This window comes from Onychostoma macrolepis, chromosome 01 (genome assembly GCF_012432095.1).
Source record: "Onychostoma macrolepis isolate SWU-2019 chromosome 01, ASM1243209v1, whole genome shotgun sequence".
Taxonomy (NCBI): Eukaryota; Metazoa; Chordata; class Actinopteri; order Cypriniformes; family Cyprinidae; genus Onychostoma; species Onychostoma macrolepis.
The window spans coordinates 39,857,738-39,876,910 of NC_081155.1; the positions used below are offsets into that span (position 1 = coordinate 39,857,738).

General features: G+C 36.1%; 1 protein-coding gene across 1 annotated transcript in view; it reads left to right on the forward strand.

Moving 5' to 3' along the window:
* The first annotated feature begins 6,908 nt into the window (after positions 1 to 6,908).
* Positions 6,909 to 19,173, forward strand: part of si:dkeyp-9d4.3 (caskin-1) — a 56,308-nt gene continuing 44,043 nt past the window's right edge. The window contains exon 1 of the mRNA XM_058768223.1: positions 6,909 to 7,491. Within this exon, the coding sequence (XP_058624206.1) occupies positions 7,398 to 7,491 (94 nt within the window). The 5' untranslated portion in view covers positions 6,909 to 7,397. The remainder of the gene's footprint in view (positions 7,492 to 19,173) is intronic.

Below are 19,173 nucleotides of genomic sequence, written 5' to 3' on the forward strand. Positions count from 1 at the left end.
ATTTATTCCAGTGATGGTAAAGCTGAATATTCGAAAGTCATTACGACACTGATTTGATGCTCAAGAAGCATCTCTTATTATTAATATTTTTGTGAAAACCATTTGTCAGGTTTTTTTTTTTCTGATGAACAGACAGTTGAAAAGAACAGCAATTATCTTCAATAGAATTATTTTGTAACGATGTGAAAGTCTTTACTGACACTTTTGGTCAATTTGATCATTTGATGCACCCTTGCTGAATTTCTTTAATTTAAAAAAAAACAAAAAAAAAACCTTTGAATGGTAGCTTGTTTGCTAAAGGTGATTATTATGATATTAAAAAACAAACAGTGAATTTGAAGACTGATTTTCATTATGACATACTGTGACCATTTATCATGAATGTAATGCAACAAATCTAGCACCCATTACTATAATGCATAATATATATTATTTAAATTATAACAAAGATTGCACAGTTTCACAATTAATTATAAAGAAAAAGCAAGTCACACACTGAATTAATTAAACATGGGATTTTAAAGAAGAAAGACTGGAATTGTATTTTCTTTTTATACGTAATCCAATAATCTTTGTTTTACATCAAAAAATCAGTTTTTACAGTGTTGTACTGCATTAATGCATAATCTTTGTACTATAGTAAAGATAATCTTATGAGAATCTGCATTAGGAATATTAAAATGGCAAACATAATATCTAATAATAATAAAATAATATTCATAAAATAATAATATATTTAAAAAATGGTTTCTGGATGCATTATGGTACATTGCACTGAAAATTGAAGAGATCCCTTACTGTATCTCAGTCCTTTTCCTGGCTATTTACCTTCGAAAGAATTTAGTTCCAGCCCAGTCAACACACCTGCTGAATTTGTTGGTTCAGTTGTGTTTAATTAGAGTTGGAGCTAATCTCTGCAGGAAGGTAGATCTCCAGGAGTAAACTGTAGGTGAACTAGTGATTAATGTTCTGAGTGATAAACACAAATGTAGCAGATCCAGGTTGGAGAGAGCAGGGAACTGGTATACCTATAGGAGAGGAATATCCCTGCAGTTCATTTGGATAACAAGTTTTACCTCGCAAATGACCGAGTATAAATTTATCCACTGCAGTCCTTAAAACTGACAGTGCAAAATAAGTAAAGAACGGCCAATTACCCACTGACTGATGTGGGTTAGAATGGAGCCCAAATTAGACATCTGCTCTGGTTTTGCTGATACCCTTAAGGAGTAATGTATCGTATCACAGACTTTTAATTGTAAGATTGTCACCAAAATTATGGCAGAAATGGCAGATATAGAGAATGGGAGTGGTTAAATTATATGATAATAATCAGTATGGCTATCAGTGTCTGAGGGCCACCAGTGAGATTTAAAGGAACAGCTCACACATTATTCCCCAAAACAAAATTACAATTATGTGGAAAACACAAGAAGATCTTTTATAGAATTTGTTTTCCATAAAATGAAGGTATATTTTGACCAGGGACTATTATGCTCCAAAAAAGATGCCTTGTGTGCTGTATTTGTTTTCTGAAGCCATACAGTAAGTTTTTGGACCATGTGGTGGACAATATAAAAAAAAGCTGCGTGAACATTGCAGAATATTCAGTATAAGAAAGAAGGTCGGATATTCATATAACAGTGTGCTATTTCTCTTATTTCTTTAGAGGACCGTGTGCCATTGGCTAAGCATACACGGTCAGTATCTACCCTGCTAAAATTTGTCCTGTGACCTTTCTCCTCAAAAACATGCTCGCTCACACACACAGAAACACACACAAATACAACACACACTGCTTTCCTCCTTTTTAATCTGTCAGGCTCATAGGAAAAGGTCTATTTAGTCACGCCCCCTGATTGATGCAGCACCATCAATTTAACCAAGCAGTCTCTCTCTCTCTCTCTCTCACACACACACACACACACACACATGCTATGGCAAGCTGCTTTATCATTTATTTCATTTAATTTCTTTTTACGTTACTAGTATTTCAATTACAGTAGTGATTAGTGTTCTTTTTTAAATTAGTCACCAAAAGAAGAAATTCAGGGGAACTATTATCATAATTTAAATAAATGATTGCATTTAAAAATTCCAATGTATTGAGAGATCACGTGACCCTTTAACAGCGATGCACGCGTAGTCCTTCACTCTGTTCACTCTGTCAAATACTATATAATCCTGCCAGTAAATTTTGAACCACTCTATATTGAACCACTCAGTCAAAGACAATCGGAAAAGAGAGATTGAGCAATCACCAATAAAGAAAAAATGATCCGATGCAGCTGGCTTTCTCAGAGCTAATCTTTCCAAGTGGATTCCTTCACTGAAATGCCGTGACATCGAGATTGACCGGCGGAAGGAAGGAAAAATTTTATTAACTAAATATTTTTTCCCGACTTTAGTCCCGCCACAACTGCCAGGAGAAAGAGCTTTAATCCAGTCTTGAAGAAGATGACAGCACTTGGTCTCCAGCCCTTTCTCACCTATCCAGCGGTAATTAAACTACAGCACAAAGGTAAGCAGATGATGTTCGACTCTCCTCAGAAAGCGGAGGATTTTATCAGCTCACTGTCACAGAAGAAGACATATGCTGCAGCTCTACAAAGCAACGGGAAAACAGCGGCCACCATCTCCATCTCTTCGGCCCAGCGAGAAGAACTTAATGACCGGGATGGAGGCGATTCCAGCTGCCCAGGAGAGGATAATAACAAGGTGGACATGGACACTTGTTAAATTTCTTTTTTTTTCTTTCTCTCTCTCTCTCTTTCCTCCTGGGACATTTATCCGGCACTCTTTATTGGTAAGACTAACACCCTTTTTTTGGGAGGGGTCTAATGGAGAGTATGTTTAATAACAAATATTTTTGACCTTGTGGGCCTCTTAGGGACATGTCTTGCGTTGTGTATCATTTTAACGCCAAAGTTTTCAGGGGGGTTTTGGCGTAATATTTATACTTATTTTCATGAGGCAGGGCCAAGCCTTCTACTATTGATGCTTGGCAGGGTTTTTTCTTTAACATACTCGATTATATAAAGGAATGACTTGTTTTTTTTCCCCCTCCCTCTCTCTCTCCTTTTTGACTGGACTTTTAAAGTATTGATTATATGTCTGTTGTTTTGTTTTGTTTGTTTGTTTTGAATGGATGTTATGATGTTGTGTTTGAAAATAAATAAAAAGTTGATGATAAAATAAAAAATCCAATGTATTGTAATTAAACCTTTCTGTTATGTTGAAGTTTTTGGGTTACCATTGTGCTAAGAGTAGTGCTCATTGTAAGGTTGTGGGTGGCTATATGAAAGTATACAGTAAATTGACTCAATGAACAATGATGTGCTAATGCCAGTGACAAGTAATGTTTTACTTGTTTATTTAATTTGTATGTTAAATAAGTTAGCATTGATTTTAACTGAAATAGATTAATTGGTTTCAGGGCCACAATTCCATTAGTTGGAACATTAATCACAAGAGTTCACCATGACACGTGCGTGTGGTGCCGCTGACGGAGGAACCTGCATTCTGACTGCATTCTGACTTAGAACATCCATCTTATTTAGCTCATCATCTCTATATTCTGGTTCAAATAAATAAGGCTGAGCAAAAAATTGCAATTGCACTGAATATTCTTTGCGCACATAACGATGTCCTTACTACCTTTCTGGGCCTTGAACATGGTAGTTGCATGCATTGCTGTCTATGGAGGGTCAGAAAGCTCACAGATTTCATCAAAAATATCTTAATTTGCGTTCCAAAGATGAACAAAGGTCTTACAGGTTTGGAACGACATGAGGGTGCGTAATTAATGACAGAACTGTCATTTTTGGGTGAACTATTGTGACCAAAATGATCATGGTTATCAGTATTATCACAGTATTATTAAATGTGCTGGAGATGTTCAAAAAGTACAGACACATAAATCCCTTCACCAAGTTTTATATTTAAAAATCAACAAACAACAAATAAAATGATTTTTGTTTGCATAATCACTAAAACAATAACATTACCAATAATGTTCGGGATTTTAAATGACAATTTGACTGACAACAGTTTAATAGCATGTTCAAATATCGGTAACACTTTAGAATACTGTTCCATCATTAATGAATAACTACACATGAGTAACGCAATAGTAGCACTCTAGTAACTACTAGTAACTAACAAGCAACTCTGATTAACGAATTAGTAAGTAATAGTGCTTAGTCTAATGTGGTAGTTCACTATTAGCTAATCAGTAACTATTATTTTGTCATACCTCCCTAAGAACTACTGTATACAGGTTCATAATTAATATGAATAACACATAATGAATAATTCATTATTGTTACGGGGCTGACGAGACGTGAGACGCGCGGATCCATATACAAGCTTTATTGAATCAGAGACGTGGTCAAACAGGCAGGGTCGAACAATGGCAGACAGGTATATAAAGGCAATGCAAAGAGTTATCTGAAACAGGCGTGGGTCAGGCGACAGCAAACAGTATCAAGAGGGCTAGACAAGAGAGGTAATCCAACACGTGAGATAGTCCAGGCAGGGGAAAACACAATCCGAAAACAGGCTAGGCTAGACTAGGAAAACTAACGGGCTCTGTAGGGCAGCGATAATGCATACAATACTCGGCAGTGACGGAAGGAAAGTCCAGGGTTTAAATAAGGTATGTGATCAGTGTGTGCGTAGGATCAGGTGTGCGTGTGATTAGTGCAATGAGTGATTGGTGACAGATGTGATCAGTAATGGATGATGGGAATTGGAGTCCATTGTGTGGTGTGAAAGTCCATGTGGTGAGCGAGTGACCTCTGGTGGTGAGTGAATGGAAGTTACAGACCAGATTCGTGACAATTATAAAGTAAAGGTCATGGTAACCCACTAGTAATGACTCAAGTATTACCAACTTCTTCAGAAGGAATTATTAATTATTTGGATCAGTATTCTAAAGTGAAGATCATGATAATTCTCTAGTGATTACTGACGTCATTGTAAGCTTTTGAGAGTTTTGTAAAGTATTGGATAGTAATTATTCAGGTGTTACTACATCCTTCTAAAGGAATTAGTCATTATTTGGATCAGTATTCTAAAGTGAAGATCGTGATAACTCCCTGGTAATTACTGAAGTCACTGTAAACGTTTGAGTAAGGTTTTGGTTAGCAATTCATTTTGCTAGATTTGGTAACACTTAAATCATTACTGGTGGGTTACCGTGATCTTCTGATCCAAATAATTAGTAGTTCATTTAGAAGGATTTGATAATTCTTGAGTCATTACTAGTGGGTTACCATGATCTTCATTTTAGAATTAATTATACATTATGCATAATTCACATTAATTATGAACCTGTATACTGTAGTTCTTAGTAGTTCTCCAGGATATATATAAAAATTAGTAGTTATTGATTAGCTAATAGTGAACTACCAGTTTCAACTGAGCGCTATTACTTACTAAATAAATAATCAGAGTTTCTTGTTAGTTAATAGTAGTTACTACAATGTTAATAGTGCATTAGTCACTTGTTCCTGTGTAGTTATTCATTAACAAAGGATCAGTATTCTAAAGTGTTATCCAAATATCTAATGTAAATAAAACAAACAAATAAAATCAAATAAAGCTTTAAAAAAATTGAATATAAAGGTAAACCTCACATTTCAGCCTTTAAATAAGTCAAAATGATAATTGATTAATAAATGGTTATATGTACTGTATTTGATCTGCTCCATAAATAATTCTACATAACTTATCTGAATTGTTTAAATGTGTAGAATACACATAAGCTTGTTTTCCCTCAACCGGTCAAAATTTACAGCAGGGCATGCAAATTCGTCATGTGACACACAGCAGCCACAATAGACTTAGCCTATGTTATATTTATTTTTTCCTTTTTATTCGAAACATTCCCAAATGCATTAACTATATCATGAACCTTATAGATTATGTTAGTTGATCTATAGTCAAAAGTAGCCTAATAATGTAATCTATTAACTATGCATAAAAACCTGTCTGTTTACTAAGTAACAGATATGGGTGTCATGTCATAACATATTTTTAATACGACTGACTTTATTTTTAATGTGAATTTAACATTGAAAGTTAATGTGAATAAAAAACATTGTAAGTTAGGCTACAAATCATAACACTTTCATTGTACAGAAAGAGAGCGAAGAACATTTACATGATCAAAGAACATTTTCATTGACAGTCTAGAGTTCAAGCACTCTCAAAAACTCCCATTAAAATCACTGATGCTATTTACACTGTGAAATGAATATCTTACTTACAGATTCATACACAAATCTGCACTTTGTTGTTTCTGACAAGGGAATTCGCCAGAAAGAGGTATTCATAAGCTCAACAGGATGGTGTGTGATTGGTTATAATGTGCAGTGCTGTAAAAACGCGTCTGTCTCTGTCTCAGTGCCAGCCAGGGAACACAGATTTGAATTTAGCAGCTGATAATATGACACACTGAATGTTCTAATCATGCCAGTATGATTGTATCAAATATAGAAAATATTAATCGGCTATTTTTTGTCTTTTGGAAGCTGCAATCAAAATCCACTTGGCTCAAAAATCTGAGGGGTTCACGTGCCCCCTAACTTTGAATGGGTATGACGCCTCTGATACTAACTGTGGGGAATTTTATCATGATTTATTGTCAAACTGGTAATCATTACATCCCTAAGGCCTACTATGTAAATAGAGGATACCTGTTAGAGAATAGTGTGTATTCCGGTAATACTGAAAAGAAAGAAAGAAAGAAAAAAAGATTATAGTCACTAGTGTGTTATTTAACTAAAAATATGTAAAGTAACAAAATCCATACTAGTTAGTTTTAAAGAGTTAATGTTAAAACGGCTTGCCATACGTACACAGATACACTGACACACACACACATACACACACACACATACATGCGCACATGAGAAAGCGACAGCGGATTACAACCTCCAGCGGCCGCGCGCACATCTGCCTGGATGTTTACGTAATATATACGGTCTCTCTATGAGCTTCGGGTCAAAGAGACGCCTTCCGTTTTGATTTACAGAGCATCTGCTATTTTTGTAGCAATACAACCATGTCACCGTGCGTAAATACGCGCAAGGTTTCCGCGCCGTCTCTTTAGCCTGAAAACGATTGGACTCTGTCACCTCAGCACGCAATAACACCGTTTTTCATCGTTAGGGACTGCGTGGACGCCACTGGTCACTCCACTGGGCATGTAAACGCGTTTTACGCGTCTAGCGCGTCTCTGCGCACTCGACCTTTTTACGATGTACAGCGAGGATGCGCTGGCGTTAACGGCACCGTTATGGTCGCCCGGTCCCCTGAAGATGCGCTGGATGTAGAAGTATAGCCATGACTGCATGTGTGAGAGAGGGTGCTTGAGTGTGTGATTGAACAGGATGGGAAAAGAACAGGAACTCTTGCAGGCGGTGAAGACGGAGGATCTGATTACCGTCCAGCGGCTCCTCCAGAGACCCAAACAGGGCAAAGCGAGTGAGTATCACACCCACCGAGCTTTAAATGTCTCATCACACCATCCACACACCCCCTTGCTATAGCAGAGCTTCAACGATCACACATGGCTTTGGAATTATTGATATTATATGGCGAAACACTTGGCTTTGGCGAAATAAATAAATGTTTCGCTAACAATTTCGTGCGTTTTCCCATCAGTTTCCTCATAAGAGCATGTAGATAAAATGAATTTGTAGGCCTTATGCATATTAGTGTCGCTGGGAACCGAGAACCGGTTCTTTTTCAGAACGGCTTCAATTTTTAAAACATTGAAACCAAATGATTTTAATGATGTTCATGTACGGTTCTCTGTAGTGCCGATTTCCGCTGAGCACCATAGAAGCTTCTAAACGCTTATCAGCCCCTTTCCTTTTAGTGAATCAAGCCGGTTTAGTCCGAATGACTCTAGAGTGAGTCGGTTCTTTTTTTAGTTAATATCAGCCCAGATATCGACATTCGTTCATTATAACGCGAGCGTTCCACTTCTGTCGCGTCGCTAAGTGTAGATGGGTTGTCAATACTTGATGCTTGCTGTGTGTAACGGCATGAAAGTGGCGGGCCGCGCCAAATCCGCTTTGATGTCCAGATGAGCGCGCGCTCGGATATGGCAGGTGGCTCAAGATCGCTAAAGATTAAAGAGATGAATTATTGAAGGAAACATTTGCAGATAGATAGTGTCATTTTTACATTTATGGTCCATTAGATGCTATGTCTATCTGTTCATAATATATACATTTACGCTGTTTATAGATACTGTTTTATTGCTTTTACTTTATGTCAAAGTAGGCTGCCTCTTATTCATATTAGATGTTGTGTGCCTATTTGATTTAACTAGCTGTCCTTCAAAAGATATCGATAGATAGATAGATAGATAGATAGATAGATAGATAGAGACCATCTTGTTGTCCTTGTTGGGAAGCACAAGGCTCGGGAAGGGAAGAGGGATTATATTAGTGAAAAGCGCCAGATGTCAGAGTGATAAAGTGTGTGGGTACATGAGAGAGAGAGAGAGAGAGAGAGAGAGGCCACTCACTGGCGCTTGTCCATTATGACGTGTAAAGGGGCGTTCATACTGTCAGAGGTTGCCAGGTCACATTAGTGTTGGTCCTAATTATGAGTATGGCATGTCCATGTGTTTGTGGTTGGAGAGATTGCAAATTAAAAAATGCTCAGAAGGAATGCAAGTGAAAGGCATTCTTTGTAAACACCTCTCTTAAAGGAATAGTTCACCCAAAAATGAAAAATTACTCAGGCTTTCCAAGATATAGATGAGTTTGTTTCTTCACTGGAACAGATATGGAGAAATGTAGCATTACATCACTTGCTCACCAATCAATCTTCTGCAGTGAATGGGTGCCGTCAGAGAGAGAGAGAGAGCAGCCTACAAATAACTGATAAAAGCATCATAACAATCCACAAGTTATCCACACCACTCCAATCCATTACTTAATGTCTTGTGAAATGAAAAGCTGTGTGTTGGTAAGAAACAAAGGCATCATTAAGGAATTTTTAACTTTAAATTGTTGCTTCTGTCTAAATCATCCATAATAACCCTCTATCGATCTCTTAAATGTAAAAGTTGTCTTGTCTGAATTAGGAGAGATACAGAATATACATGGTTACAAGCGAAAACAGTCTAAAACAGTTCCATACAAGTAAGTTGGTAAATTTTGGACTTTTCGACTGGATAAACATTATTACGGGTTATGGACTCACCAAAAGTGACAGTTGAAAGTTAAAATGCCTTATTTATGGATTTGTTTCTTACAAACACACACCTTCTCACTTCATAAGACATTAATTGATGGACTGGAGTGGTGTGGATTACTTGTGGATTATCGTGATGTTTTAATCAGCTGACTCTCAGTCTGACGGCACCCATTTACTGCAGAGGATCCATTGTTGAGCGATGTAATGTAAAATTTCTCCAAATCTGATGCAGAATTTTGATCTTCAAATTTTGATGCAGAAACAAACTCAACATCTTGTAAGGCCTGTTCAAATCAAGGAATATAGCGATAATGATGAAGATATAGTGTTAAAAATTGTTGAAAATGTAAAAGAATAGCACCACCACAGCGCATAACTGCAGTCCATGCTTATAATAAAGAGAACATTATTGTGTGTTGGTGTGGGCACTAATATAGTTGTAATATTGTAATAGTTATAGTTCTTGGTATGAACAGGCCTTCAGAGTACGAGTGAATATTTTACACGGCAAGCAAAACAGGCTGTCATTGCTGTCTCAACCCAGAATGAGGATACAGATAGTATGTGACTGTTTTGGTAGGTCAAAAATTATGCTCAGCTGGAATAGATTTTCCTCTCATTTATACAATAAATAGTGTCCTGCACATTCAGCGACTGTTGCACAAGATCAAGCACACACACCCAAACATACGCGCACACATGTCTATAATTGAAATGCAATTACCACTTCCAGTGCTGGGTAACATCCCAGGTGGTGAGAGATGCATCTCCTGCTATGGTAGGAGGGGTGGCCTGAAATGAAAGCAGGCCATTCTGTGTGTGTACGTGTGTGTGTGTGTGAGAGAGAGAGTTTTACAATAATAGCTATACTGAAGATGCCCTTCTTTCTTTTGTGTTGGTAAAGAAACCATTCACTTTTCTTCCGGTGCATTTTTAGGCACTATAATTTTTTAGAAAAGAGAGGACTGAAATTTTTATGTGTACCTGCAATTTGTCAAAATTATAGAGTGCAAGACACAATACACCGTGGAGTAAATATAAGACACTTATAGATGATCTTTTAAGAGGGAAGTCACTATTTTTCTCTCTTGGCATGGTAGAAGCGAGGATCAGCTGTTGTGTCAATATGTCAGACTGCATACATACTTTCTGTGATTGTTGCTAAACCCTTTCTAACACCTTCACATCAATGTCCAATATGTTCTGCGCTGCTGTAGTAGGTCAGTTAGGGTATACCAGAGCTGTTGATATTCCCGTTTCAGATCATCTCTCAAGAGATTCATAAACAAAATTGTATGTTCTCTGAAGGTATGTTACATGACATCCTTGAACTTTCTCTTCCTTGACATTTGCAGCTCCCTTGCACCTCCCCTGAAACTACAAAAAAAAAAAAAAAAAAGTTTTGATTGGTTTTGCTAAATGAAATCTAGTTTCTAATATGTAATATATCTATATTAGTCTTTTTGAACAATTTAAATTGCCGAACAGAGGAAAAAAAAAAGTGATGGTGTTTAAGGAAGTGGTTATTGGCTCTTGCAAATATGAATATTTAATAAGTAGGAGGGGGAAGAAATGCATTCCTTTTACCTCAGATTAGTGATGGGTTCGGATCATTTTACCAACTCGGACCTTTGAGTCTCGTTCAGCAAAATGAACGAATCTTTTTTCGATGATTAGACACCCTTCTATGATTATCTCACCTCACCTCTTATCTGACAAGTCTTCGGGTTTGAGTCGTTCGTTCATCACGTGACAGCCTCATAAGCTAAACCAATGCAGTCAGAGCCGGAAAGAGAATTGATTAGTTCATCTCTTGAGTCTTTCGAGTTGTACGTGACAGCACTGGACAGAGAAATTAGTTAATTTACAACCTTCCTTACAAAAGGCTGCATAGTTATTATTATTATAATTATTTACTCTTACAGTTACGTAATGCGTTTCTGGTCTTAAATTGTAGCTTTTTATTTCTTACAGTTTATAAATGTTTGAATTTCTGTCATGATGGTTCTTTTCCATAACACTGAATGTGGTAACAAAGGTAATAAACTAAAGAGTTGGTTATTATTATTATTATTATTAAGTATTTTTCCGGCTCTGACTGCATAGGTTTAGCTTATGAGGCTGTCACGTGATGAATGAACGACTGAAACCCGAAGACTTGAAACAGGTGAACTAATTCAGTGCAGAACCTATAGGATGTTGTGCATGCGTGACTGAACGAATCACTCCCCGAGACGACTTGTTCTTCCCGAGTCACATTAAAGATTCGTTCAAAATGAACGAATCGTTCAAGAACGACCCATCACTACCTCAGATGCCTGAGCTGGGAATGACGTCACATCCAAGTTGACTGTGTTCCAGTACACAAGTGGGAAAACCAAGATGGAGGCATCAACTGTTAATACCAGTCGAAAATTTTTTCGACTGGTAGAGTTTGGATAGTACTGTGTGCACTGCTGAGTGTAGTCAGACACACAGAAGTGCTAATAAACAATATGTTACTACTGTTTCACTTATGCTGATGTGTTGAGCATTTTAGATTCTGAAGTCATGGTTGTTGCATTCACTTTTCATTCGACATGGGGGTTGGGATTTCTGGTATTTCTGGTAAGGATTGTAAATAGTTGTTGGTAATGAATAAGGCAGTAGTTGTGCTCATGGTTCTGTTTAGTGCTATTTTTGAGTTTGAATGCTAATTTATGGTGTTTTATTTGAAGTCACCATTATAGAGGTTAGTGCTTCTTCTGATCATTCCAACCCTTGTTCACATTGGGAAATTATTTTTATGCTGAACAAATTTTATGTTCTACTCTAACAATTTTATTATTTGAAGCATTGCATGCTTTTTGTTATTTTGTGTTTTTAAGAATGAATAAATGTGCATATAATCGATCCAATATAAAGTATGTTTAACTAATCATTTCTATGTAGATAAAATATTTTCATGCTTCCACATATGTTTTTATGTCCTAGTTCTCTTTTTAACCGTGTTCCTCACCAGTATCTGAACATATTGATTTAGTAGAGCAGATGTCCATAGACCTCCCAAAAGATTAAATTAGTGCCTGTAAGAGTTATTATATATTAAGCATGTTGACTTGACTCTGCTATTTCAAGAAACTCCTTTCTCTTGTTCTAGAGCAGTTAAATATCGCTCTTACATGGGCAGTTAACCACTGATTGTTGACATCAGGGCACCCAAAGCACCTGCTACTGTGATTAGCATAGAGAATAGGGCAGTCAGTAGCTTTCAGTTTAGTTTGTGCTTGCTAAAATATGTTTGAATTACGCTGACTACATCACATAAATGAATGTAATTTTAAATGGCCAGATCAGGTGTGAATACTGTCACCTCATTAAATAACAACATGTAGTTGCATTTAGTGTGTGTAATAAAATGGCCTGGACAATATAAATCATATTTGATTTGGAGAATACGAAACAATTCACTACTTCTCATGTTATTCTAAGTCTTTTATGAATGACAAGCCACCCACAGATTCATTCAAGCAGCAGAACAGATGGAAACTAGGGAAAAACCAAAGCGTTTTTGAAATGTTTGTTTAGAGCATAAATGATTCTCAAAAATCCACGACTGGAACAGGTTCACACGAGGTGGCATATTTGACCTATTTTTAGTATATTTCTGTCACTGATTTCATTTTCACATGTTTCCCAAAGGTATTAAGAGATAAAAAGAAAATCCAAGTGGACCAGATGTTTGATAATTCACCAGCTAACAGCATTTGTATTGGTTTTAAATACTCATTTTTAGATCTAGAATTTGTGCTTGTCTGTATGTGTTTTTATCTATATAGTATTGTAATTTAGCCATAAAATGAAGCATGGGTTGCAGCATCATAAAATACGACTGCAGAAAACTTGCTTGAGGCTAGCAGCGTATTAGTTTTCTGGAAATGTGAATTTTCTGACTGGTTATATGCACGAGTGTCACTTTAAGAAATGATGGGGACAGATGAGATTTTGCTCCCAGGATGTTGTTGGATAGTGGATTGAATGTCAAGTATTGGTCTGTCTAATGCCATGGTTTTCAACTGGGGGTCCACAGAACTGTGAGGGTCCGTAGAAGTCAGTGGACTATAATGTGAAAAAAAAAAGAAGAAGTATTTATTCATTATTTATTTCAATATTTGGTTCTAAATGCAGTTATGAAGTCTTTTATTTGAAAAGCTACATTTTTTATTGTATCTTATTGATTTGGTATATTTACAGTTGAACTTATTCACTTATTATTGAATTTATTAATATTAGAAATATTATTAGAAAGAGATTCCTGAGTTGGAAAAAGTTGACATCCTTTGTTTAAGTGTTATCACTTTGTGTTTGAGGCATTTTTTGTGATCTTTCTGTTTTAATGAACCAAAATCACATTTATCAGTGGATGTATATCAGGAGTGGCGGCACATTTGTTTGAATTTTGTGTTTTGATTTTAGTACAATAGAGAGAAAACGCTGATGCTTTCTGCTACTGATAACAACCTCATTGAGCACTCAGCAAAATAATACAAATAACAAATTCCAGCACTGACTCACCATGCATAAACAAAATGAAACCTAAGCTTGACAATTGGAAATATTTCCTCTGTATCAGATAAACCCCTATTGCTGTGAGACAAATTGACACCTACTGTATGATTATGTGAAACAGGAGCAGGCATTGTGTTAAAGATTTATAGATACTCAGACTTGAGTGATGTTTTTGGACTACAGTTACATTTCTTAACATGAATGTACCTCATTCATGTGTATCTGTTTTTCTGCAACTGTGCCTCCTCACAGGGCCTCATTTCTGCACTGTGTGTGTGTTTTCTGAACCTTCCTGTATGGTGTGAGCAGGACATTCCCAAACCAGCGAAAAAGAAAATGCCAGAACACATCAGCTCAACCAGCCATGAACATCAATGCACTCACAGAAAAAGGAAGAGGGAGGGAAAGATAGAGAAGGAAATACCATTTAGCTCACCCTAAAGGAGAATACACGCATCGTGCAGAACTTTATAGACAGGACTTTTTGTAAGTGTATCTCATATCTAGGGAATATAAATAAAAAAGCACTATAGTAATTCAACTCAATGGAGACTAGTACATTTACATTATTGCATTTAATCCTCTGACGCATTGTGACTACTACAGATGTGTAACTGTCAGAATTAATAATTTTTTAATTATTTTATATTAATAAGTTAATATCAGTGTTGTCATTGCTAACTAAAACTAAAGCTAAATCTATTAAAAATGCTTTCCTTAACTGACATAAAGCTTAAATAAAATAAGATATAAATATTACACAAAACTAAAATGTTGCTTTGGCAATGAACAGAATTAAGTGCTAAAATTAAAGTAATAATTATCAAAAACCAAAAACTATAAAAATTATAAAAACGACTGAAACTTAAACTAAAATTAAAGTGAAAACTTTTTATAGTATAAAATATAAGCTAATTCAAAATATTATTCAAATACTGTAATTGTATTTTTAAAATAATTGTATTTTTTATTTATTTATTTATTTTTTTAGCACTGATATTCCCAATTGGTATGTGTTTTTATTAGTGTGGTTATTTATTGGAAATAGTTGATATATAGTTGTAAGGTCACAGGTTATGAGTTAACTATGTTTATTCAAACATTTCCGAGAACTTTTATGTTTTTTTGGTCCCTTGAATGCTGTCTGACCTTGAAAAGTAGTTAAAATCAGAAGATGAAGCGAGATTGTTTAGCATCATTTGAATTACTTGCATCTGTTATTAATGTTTTAATCCAGCTCTTTTCATGCATTCATAACTGTCAAATCTGTAAAACCCAGTGCAAAAGTGGGTTTTACGATGGCTTCCTCAGCGGTGGTTTTGTCGTTGTCGTTGTCAGATCTGGGCATTGTAAACTCGAGCTGATCCGTCTCCAGTTGCAGCTGACACTGATTGGTTGGGCCATAATTTTCCCAGACAAGGAGGTTCCATTGGATTTGAGGCCTAATGTGGAGCTGAGAATGTGAACGCTGAAGATTCATCTGTGTGTACAAGGCCAAGTGTGTGCGGTGCTGCAGGACGAACCTGCGCTCTTAACAGGGTGACACAGATTCCTGCACATGCCGTTTCCTTTGACCAGAGCCCTTGTGTCCTTGAGAAGGTTGCTTAAAGTCTGTGAGTCCTTGTGCTTTGTCATTGTTCTGTGTATCAGTGTTTCTGTTCTAATATATCTATAATAAAAAAAAAAAATATATATATATATATATATATATATATATACAGTGAGGCAAAAAAGTATTTAGTCAGCCACCAATTGTGCAAGTTCTCCCACTTAAAAAGATGAGAGAGGCCTGTAATTTTCATCATAGGTATACTTCAACTATGAGAGACAAAATGAGAAAAAAAAAATCCAGAAAATCACATTGTAGGATTTTTAAAGAATTTATTTGCAAATTATGGTGGAAAATAAGTATTTGGTCAATAACAAAATTTCATCTCAATACTTTGTTATACACCCTTTGTTGGCAATGACAGAGGTCAAACGTTTTCTGTAAGTCTTCACAAGGTTTTCACACACTGTTGCTGGTATTTTGGCCCATTCCTCCATGCAGATCTCCTCTAGAGCAGTAATGTTTTGGGGCTGTCGCTGGGCAACACGGACTCCAAAGATTTTCGATGGGGTTGAGATCTGAGACTGGCTAGGCCACTCCAGGACCTTGAAATGCTTCACGAAGCCACTCCTTCGCTGTTCGGCGGTGTGTTTGGGATCATTGTCATGCTGAAAGACCCAGCCACATTTCATCTTCAATGCCCTTGCTGATGGAAGGAGGTTTTCACTCAAAATCTCATGATACATGGCCCCATTCATTCTTTCATTTACACGGATCAGTCGTCCTGGTCCTAGCCCCAAAGCGTGATGTTTCCACCCCCATGCTTCACAGTAGGTATGGTGTTCTTTGGATGCAACTCAGCATTCTTTCTCCTCCAAACATGACAAGTTGAGTTTTTACCAAAAAGTTCTGTTTTGGTTTCATCTGACCATATGATCATCCAAATGCTCTCTAGCAAACTTCAGATGGGCCGGACATGTGCTGGTTTAAGCAGGGGGACACGTCTGGCACTGCAGGATTTGAGTCCCTGGCGGTGCAGTGTGTTACTGATGGTAGCCTTTGTTACTTTGGTCCCAGCTCTCTGCAGGTCATTCACTAGGTCCCCCGTGTGGTTCTGGGATTTTTGCTCACAGTTCTTGTGATCATTTTGACCCCACAGGGCGAGATCTTGCGTGGAGCCCCAGATCGAGGGAGATTATCAGTGGTCTTGTATGTCTTCCATTTTCTAATAATTGCTCCCACAGTTGATTTCTTCACACCAAGCTGCTTACCTATTGCAGATTCAGTCTTCCCAGCCTGGTGCAGGTCTACAATTTTGTTTCTGGTGTCCTTTGACAGCTCTTTGGTCTTGGCCATGGTGGAGTTTGGAGTTGGACTGTTTGAGGTTGTGGACAGGTGTCTTTTATACTGATAACGAGTTCAAACAGATGCCATTAATACAGGTAACGAGTGGAGGACAGAGGAGCCTCTTAAAGAAGAAGTTACAGGTCTGTGAGAGCCAGAAATCTTGCTTGTTTGTAGGTGACCAAATACTTATTTTACAGAGGAATTTACCAATTAATTCTTTAAAAATCCTACAATGTGATTTTCAGGATTTTTTTTTTCTCATTTTGTCTCTCATAGTTGAGGTATACCTATGATGAAAATTACAGGCCTCTCTCATCTTTTTAAGTGGGAGAACTTGCACAATTGGTGGCTGACTAAATACTTTTTTTGCCCCACTGTATATATATATATATAATACATATATATGTTCATATATATGTTTTGTGCTTTGTCATTGTTCTGTTTCTGTCCTAATATATCTATAATTATATACAGTATATACAGTGAGGAAAATAAGTATTTGAACACCCTGCTATTTTGCAAGTTCTCCCACTTAGAAATCATGGAGGGGTCTGAAATTGTCATCGTAGGTGCATGTCCACTGTGAGAGACATAATCTAAAAAAAATCCAGAAATCACAATGTATGATTTTTAACTATTTATTTGTATGATACAGCTGCAAATAAGTATTTGAACACCTGAGAAAATCAATGTTAATATTTGGTACAGTAGCCTTTGTTTGCAATTACAGAGGTCAAACGCTTTCCTGTAGTTTTCACCAGGTTTGCACACACTGCAGGAGCATCTAATTTAGGATAATAAATGGAGTGGAGGTGGACATTTTAAAGGCAGACTAACAGGTCTTTGAGGGTCAGAATTCTAGCTGATAGACAGGTGTTCAAATACTTATTTGCAGCTGTATCATACAAATAAATAGTTAAAAATCATACATTGTGATTTCTGGATTTTTTTTAGATTATGTCTCTCACAGTGGACATGCACCTACGATGACAATTTCAGACCCTCCATGATTTCTAAGTGGGAGAACTTGCAAAATAGCAGGGTGTTATTTTCCTCACTGTATATATATATATATATATATATATATATATATATATATATATATGTATGTGTATATATATATATATATATACACACACACACACACACACACACACACACACACACACACATAGCATCATTCCCTTGTCTAAACTTCTACTGTAATTCATAAGTTACGACTGGTTAAATCAGGCATTTGATGGCAGATGTATTTTTTATTTTTTTTTGGCTTATCCTTCGGGGGCATGGCAAGCAGTCAAAACAAAAATTGGTTCATACATTTAAAATGCCAAAATGTATTTATTTTTTCTTCTATAGACTTGAGTTGTTCACTCCACTGTGACATTCTGACACCACTGATATGTAATAGACATTATTTGCTAAGTAAATTGTATGATTGATTGATTGGTTGGTCATGATCATGATTGATTCTGTTAAATATCATCATTACTTCATATACAACTGGGTACATCTCAAGGTTATTTCAGATACTTCTAGGTATATAAAAATGTTCATATTTGTAGGTATTTTTATATTCATTCATTTATTTATTCATTAAATCTGTTATATTAAAATTATTTCAAATACTACTGGTTATACATAAATGGTAACTCTGTAGGTATTCATTCATTCATTAAATCTAGTGCTGTCAAACGATTAATCGCATCCAAAATAAAAGTTTTTATTTACATAATATATCTGTGTGTACTGTGCATATTTATTATGTATGTATAAATTAGGGATGCACCGAAATTAAAATTCTTGTCCGAAGCCGAAGCCGAACAAAATGGAACACTGGGCCGAATACCGAACACGGTTTTTCGCATTCTTTTTCCCCAGGCCTGTTTTTCCATTTTTTTTTTTTTTTTTTGTCACCACTGCATAAATTAAATATCCAAAATGTGCTTTTTACTGTTTTGTCCTGCTTTTCAAAAAAAATAAATAAATAAATAAATTACAAAACAACAATTTAAAAATATTTACTTAACACTGAACATTTTTTTAACATTCTATCAGACATTATACCAACAAAGCAAAATTTAACTAAAAATTAATAAGTTACTAAAATAATATTTTTGGGCCATTTTTGAGACCTCCTTCTTGAATCAGGCATGTATTTTTTTACTGTACAAATAAATGCAGCCTTGCTGAGCAGAAGAGAATTATTTTAAAACATACTATAGATCCCAATTTGAACACTATTGTGAATGTTATAATAAATGTATAGAGCTGTTGTAGGGTAATTATTATTATTTTTATTTTACTTTACAGAACAACAGTAAAATTACAATACTAACATTTATGAATGTTGATGGAGTTGTTGCTTTTTCTTAGACTTTATTTTGGCAGAAACCCGCTGGAAGATTTTAGTGCTTCTTTTTGTTGACAACAGCATGCAGATATTTAAATGATTCTCATTACGAATTTGGGAAGATGTTTGTAGCACTTATCACATTGTCATGTGT